Genomic DNA, 7,051 nt, shown 5'->3' on the forward strand with positions numbered 1-7,051 from the left:
CAGAGGATAAGGAACAGAGAGACGAATAATGTATAGAATAGAATAGAATGGTGGGGGGGAGCAATGAAAAAACCCTAACTTCAACTTACTGAGACATCGTATTTGAGAGATATCGCTATGATACTGTCATGGGGCCTCACACGGTGCTTGAAGTACTGCTTGGAACTTGCTGCACAACCAGGCGTGCTCTCCAGCGCCGACATCGGGTGAGATTTTCTACGCAGGTTCAATTCCATAGTCCGGCGAGCAGTGTGACATTATACAGTCATATGGCGCTTATATGTACACGGACATATATGTATGTGTACGTATATAAATATATTTAAATGTATTGACAATGAACACATGGTCGGACGGACAAACCGAGTCGCTATGTGCGCGCATGTCTGTAGTGGAAATGTGTGTGTGTGTGTGTTTCAATATTCCAGAGAAAAACAAAGCATGTGTGTATATATATATATGTACAAAAGAGAGAATGTGTGTGTGTATATACGTGAAAGAGATAGTGTGTGTATGTGTATTTTAATTACGAGATGGTGAATACATATGTGAAATAGAAAGAGAGGAAGAGACTGTGTGTATGTATGTATGTATGTGTGTGTGTGAGAATTTGACTGCGTATGTATGTATATTAATATTTCAGAGAAAGACAATGCGCGTGTATGTATATATGTGTGTGTTTGTGTGTCGATCTGAGAGAGTATGTATGCGAAAGGGAGTGTATGTGTGTGTATGTATGCGTATGTATGTACTCGTGTATTTTTGATTACGAGATAGTGTACGTTTGTATGAGTGTGCGTGTGTGTGCGTATGTATGAGCTCGTGCGCTAGTGTGTACGCGCGTGCGTATGAGTATATTTGTGTGTGTGTGTGAATTTGACAACGTATATGTGTGTGTGTGTGTGTACCTTTCCGCTACTTGAGGGCAATAACTTGCCTAATGTGAATTTAATACAGTAAAATATACATGAATGAATATGTATGTGCGCATATACGAACGAATGTGTAAATGTATGTGTGTGTGCGTGTATATGTGTTAAAAGGTGTATTGTGTGAAAGAACGTAAAGTATGTTATATATGTTTGTATGCGTGTGTGTGTGTGTGTGTGTGTGTGTGTGTGTGTATACTGCCGGATGAATAGAAAGATAGATAGATAGATAGATAGGGTGTGAGGTGGAGGGAAAGAAAGAGAACGCATGTGTGTGAATAAGCGCGCGCGCGTGTGTCTACACAAACAAGACAAAAAGAGATAGATACTGTGAGAGAGGGGGATACAGTAAGAGAGAGAGAGAGATACAGTAAGAGAGAGACAGTATGTGAGGGAGATAGTGAGAGAGAGAGAGAGACTGTGTGAGATAGTGAGAGAGAGAGAGAGAGAGACTGTGTGAGATAGAGAGAGAGAGAGACTGTGTGAGATAGTGAGAGAGAGAGAGAGAGAGAGACTGTGTGAGATAGAGAGAGAGAGAGACTGTGTGAGATAGTGAGAGAGAGAGAGAGACTGTGTGTGTGTATGTAATGTGTGTTAATGTATGTATGTAATGTGTGTGTGTGTCTATAAAAAATTCCAGTTTTCAGCACTTCATCTCCGTCTTTCTTGAGACAACACACAAACAGTTACGTTATGGCTAAAATATAGTCATAACACACGCACACAACACAGGTAAACACAAAAAAAGCTAAAAAGATACAAACATAAGACATAACAAGACAAGTAGACAAGGCTAGATGTATAAAACTGTTGACAGGTAGATGACAGATAGGTAGTTAATAAGGTAAAAAAAAAAAGAGGTAGGGCAGGTAAAAAGTGGTAGGTTTTTCGCTAACACACCGTAATATCAGACCACAGGACCCACAAATAAAACATCTCACCAGCACAACCCAGGGCTAATTAATGCTTGTTATTATTTATCCACCTGAAAGGTAAGCCTAGCTAAGTTCCGTTAGTTAAGTTAGTTGGTCCAAATTAGTTTATTACAGTTACCTGATACAGGTGAGAGTCTAGCAGGTTTCATTTGGATGACCTAGTATCAACATGATTCAAGAGTTGAGCAGGTAGAAATAGCAGTCAAATCTCCCTCAAATCACACCCTATTATATTGTATATATATATATATATATATATGAGCCAATGACAGACACCACTACATGGTAGCTAGACCTGTCAGAAATAGCAGTAAAATCTCACCCAAATCACATTCAAGTCTTGTGTGCATATATACATGAGCCAATGAGGGAAACCCGTACGTGGTAGCTAGAAGTGGCAGCGAAGTCTCCCTCAGATCACACCTTGTTATATTGTATATGTATGCCACACTGCGTGGCACCTTGGGCAAGTGTCTTCTACTATAACCTCGGGCCGACCAAAGCCTTGTGAGTGGATTTGGTAGACGGAAACTGAAAGAAGCCTGTCGTATATGTATGTATATATATATATATATATATATATATATATATATATGTGTGTGTGTGTGTGTGTGTGTGTGTGTGTGTGTGTGTGTTTGTCCCCCATACCATCGCTTGACAACCGATGCTGGTGTGTTTACGTTCCCGTAACAGCGGTTCGGCAAAAGGAACCGATAGAATAAGTACTAGGCTTACAAAGAATAAGTCCTGGGGTCGATTTGCTCCACTAAAGGCGGTGCTCCAGCATGGCTGCAGTCGAATATATATATATATATATATATATATATATATATATATATATATATATATATATATAAGCCAACGAGAAGGACCTCTAAATGGTAGCTAGATCTTATAGAAATAGCATCCCAATTTTCCTCACATCTAAGGACCACATTATGCAACGTATAAATAGGTAAAGGAAGTGATGGTCATAAATAGAATGTCTACTGCCATAAGTGACCTCCATCAGGTGAGAACAGACTTGGGGTTAAACAGCTTCGGTCATCACCACCACCACCCACTGCCGCCACTACTGTTGAACAATGCAGGAAAGAGAGGGGGGAGGAGTTAGAGGGAAGTAAAAGAGGATAGTAGGACATTGAGAAAGAGTGATAGGGAGAGAAGGGATGATAGAGAGAAAGAGGAAGAGAGAGGAGGTTGTGATAAGAGAGGTAAGAGGAGACATGTCAGAGAAAGGGGTGGAGATACAAATTAAGAGAGAGACGGAGGGGAGAGGGTATAAAAGAGACAATAGAGGGAGAGGGAAGATAAAAAGTCAATAGAGAGAGGGGGGGAGATCAAAGAGAGACTTGAGAGGGGGAGGACAAAAGAGAATAGAGAGAGTGAGGGCGGATAAGAGACAATACAGAGAGAAGGGATTAGATAGAAAGGACTGAGAGAGAGAGAGAGAAAACGATTGGATGAAAGAGATGATGGAGGGAGAGAGGAAGGTGAATGTAACAGCCAACGTTAGTCTAAAGACAAAGGAGAGAGAGAGAGAGAGAGAGAAATATAACAGGACATTCGTCTCTAGCAGAGGTTCTCAACCATTTATTATTATCTATGGACCCCTCTCATTACTGTATTATTCTGGTTGACCCCAATAGAAACTTCTTTCAAAATTCCAGTCTTGTTTTTCACACGTTAACTTCTACAGGTTGAACAATATAAAATGTTAGAGAAAGAAACCTAGCTGTTTCTTGCCATAAATACCAATACATACATCTAAAGCAGGGGGTTCTCAACCATTTATAATCCATGGATCCCTTTGATTACTATTTTATTCTGGTGGACCCTAATAGCCATTTGATGTTTAAAACTTAGTTTTATAGAAACTTCTTTCAAAAATTCCTATTTTGTTTTTCACACATTAACTTGTGTAAGTCGATCTTTGTAAAATGTTGAGAGAAAGAAACCAGTTTCTTGGAATACATTCATCTAAAGCAAAGTTTATTCAGAGGCCCTGAAAATACGATTGTGGATCCCCAATTTACTATTTTATAGCGTGGACCCCCCAAAAAATTGCATATGAATCTTCAGGGCCGTATGGACCCTGATTGAGAACCACCAGTTCTAGAGAGACAGATAGGGAAAGAGAGGATACAGGAGACGTGGGAGAGAGAAAGAGAGGGAGAGATGGAGTATATTTGTATGTGGGTGTGTGGGTGTGTGTGTATACATACGTTTACGTATAATATATATACACATACATATATAAAGTTAGTGCGTGTGTGCACAGAGGTGGTACAAAGAAAAAAAAAAGAGATGAAGTGACAGAAAACAGCAGACATTTAGAATCAAACAGTAGTCAGAACGTGTTGACTTACATGCAGACTGTGTGTGTGTGTTTGTATCTTACATATATGTGTGAGATTTTTAACTTGACCCATATTAAACAAAGAAATCAAAAATTAAACTAACAACCACTATACAGTACTTAAACTAAATTAGTTTCTTGTCCACCATTCCAACATACCTACACACGCACACACACTCTCTCTCTCTCTCTCGCTCGCTCTATCTCATTTGTTCATCATTGTAAAAGTTGTTGGTGGTGGTGGTGGTAGTGAGGTGGTGGAGGGGAGAAATCGTGACCTGACCCATCTAAATATTTGTGTCCGATATTTGCACAACACTTATGATGTGATCTTTGACGCACAAAAATTCAACAGCATGCATAAATACGTGTGTGTGTGTGTGTGTATTCTATAAGCGCAATTGCACGAAACTCCAAGAGCTTGAGTCACTCTGTTGCTTCTGCTAAATATTAATAAACACATACACATTTTTTTGTTCTTTCATTCGTTTCAGTTATTTGACTGCGGCCATGCTGGAGCACCGCCTTTAGTCGAACAAATCGACCCCAGCATTTATTCTTTGTAAGCCTAGTACTTATTCTATCAGAATCTTTTTTGCCAAACCGCTAAGTTACGGGGACGTAAACACACCAACATCGGTTGTCAAGCGACGGTGGAGGGACAAACACAGACATACAGACAGACACACATACACACACACACACACACACATATATATATATATATATATATGCGGCGGGCTTCTTTCCGTCTACCAAATCCACTCGCAAGGATTTGGTCGGCCCGAGGCTATAGTAAAAGACAGTTGCCCAAGGTGCCACGCAGTGGGACTGAACCCAGAATCAAGCTACTTGCCACACAGCCATGCCTACACCTAGTTTTGTTGTTCCTGTCTGCATCACCATAACTATATATATATATATATATATATATATATATATTCGTTTATATTTATATAAAGGGCATTACTACAGAAAAATAGTAACGCCACACAGTAGACTTCTCAAAATAACCACATTTAGTACCTAAATGTGGTTATTTTGAGAAGTCCACTGTGTGGCGTTACTATTTTTCTGTAGTAAATGCCCTTTATCTATATATATATAAATGAGAGTGTGTGTCTGTCTGTGTGTGTGTGTGAATCCCTAAAACTCGAGAACTACGCAGCAACAGTGAAAAGGAGGATGGCTTCTTCAGTGGTGTCACCCGACCAAAAGCGAACAGCAGGTCACTCAAGGGCAAGACCCAGAATTTGGTCAAGACCTGGTTGGAGACCGACTCCAAGGACTTGCTGGCAGATGCCGCCTTCTTGGGTGAGTAAGAGTTGGTGGACATATTCAAGTTCAACACAGCCATCCCCCCTCCAGTGCTGTATTGGAGAGCTTGTTCTCTATGGGCAAGGACATCTTGAGGACCAAGAGATCGTCCTTCTCTGATGAAAAACTTTGACATTCTAAGTTTCATGAAGGGCAACATGCATCTCATAAACAAAATGGAGAACAAGAAAAAGAAAAAAATTAAATTAGGTATATATCGTGTTTTTGATTTTTCAATTTTAATTTTTTTTATGGTCAATTTATCAATAAACTTTTTTAGTTTAATATTAATATTGTGTTTCATTTACGTTTGTTTTTTTTTAAGAATGGTACAACAATGCACTATAAAACAAAAAATGGATTATACATCTGTTGTAATTTGGTTATCTATAGTCTGATGAGATTTCGGAATTACAATTCCTTCTTCAGATCTTCTTAGCTGGAGTCTCTATTTTCCTGGCTCTAAAAGCCTTATAAAAACCTAATAAAGGGCCAACACTATGAAATCAGCCCTTTTTTTAGATCTTTAAAAAGTTAAAACTATAAAATCAGCATTTTTTTAACTCTAAAGGAAAAAAAAACTATAGGCATAGGAGTGGCTGTGTGGTAAGTAGCTTGCTTACCAACCACATGGCTCCGGGTTCAGTCCAACTGCGTGGCATCTTGGGCAAGTGTCTTCTACTATAGCCTCGGGCTGACCAAAGCCTTGTGAGTGGATTTGGTAGACGGAAACTGAAAGAAGCCCGTCGTATATATGTATATATATATATGTGTGTTTGTGTGTCTGTGTTTGTCCCCCTAGCACTGCTTCACAACCGATGCTGGTGTGTTTATGTCCCCATCACTTAGCGGTTGGCAAAAGAGACTGATAGAATAAGTACTAGGCTTGCAAAGAATAAGTGCCGGGGTCGAGTTGCTCGACTAATATTTTTATGTAATTTTGGTAAATATATCTGTTTTAATTAATACTCAATTCAATTACAAATTTGTACTTTAAATTTACATTTATGTGACATGAGCATAATTTCATCAGTGGAAAAAAGATGTACTTTTAGATGTTATTTGTGGGCTTATCAACTCATTTCAGCAGTCTGTAAATTAAATGTAAATTTAATGTACAAATTTCTAATTAGATTATTATGTATTGATTGTAACAGCTGCAAGAAGCAAAGATTACCAGTTCGTTAATAATAAACAATCATTAACTTCGTCATCTCCATTTTCTTTTCTTCTTTTAAATGGATATAATCTATATGCTTTATGTATACTTAATTGGTTTAAGGGAATTTTGTTCCCCCAAAATACTAGGTATTGAACAAGTATTTCCTTGGATGCAACCATCCCTTCACAAGGTTAACATATCCTCTGGCGATCTTTCGGTACGAGTTCCTAATTATCGGCCTTTTCCGTAAAAAGTGTCTTCAGCGATCTTTACCAAAGATCGGCCCTTTCCGTAACACCTGCACGATCTTCCCTACGGTGTTAGGGTTAGGGTTTTAGTGAAAGGGTTA

The 7,051-nt window shown here is 38.9% G+C and overlaps 1 protein-coding gene across 3 annotated transcripts in view; it reads right to left on the reverse strand.

Moving 5' to 3' along the window:
• LOC106877698 (lysM and putative peptidoglycan-binding domain-containing protein 2) overlaps nucleotides 1-7,051 on the reverse strand; it is a 58,869-nt gene that overhangs the window by 32,173 nt on the left and 19,645 nt on the right. The window contains exon 1 of one of the 3 annotated variants that reach the window (XM_052977631.2): nucleotides 90-1,225. The exons of the other annotated variants lie outside the window; for them this stretch is intronic. Within the exon in view, the coding sequence (XP_052833591.1) occupies nucleotides 90-236 (147 nt within the window). The 5' untranslated portion in view covers nucleotides 237-1,225. Of the gene's footprint in view, nucleotides 1-89; nucleotides 1,226-7,051 lie in introns of those variants that run through there. 3 annotated transcript variants of the gene reach the window in all.

Source organism: Octopus bimaculoides, chromosome 28, assembly GCF_046866305.1.
Source record: "Octopus bimaculoides isolate indiv1 chromosome 28, ASM4686630v1, whole genome shotgun sequence".
NCBI classification, from domain to species: Eukaryota; Metazoa; Mollusca; class Cephalopoda; order Octopoda; family Octopodidae; genus Octopus; species Octopus bimaculoides.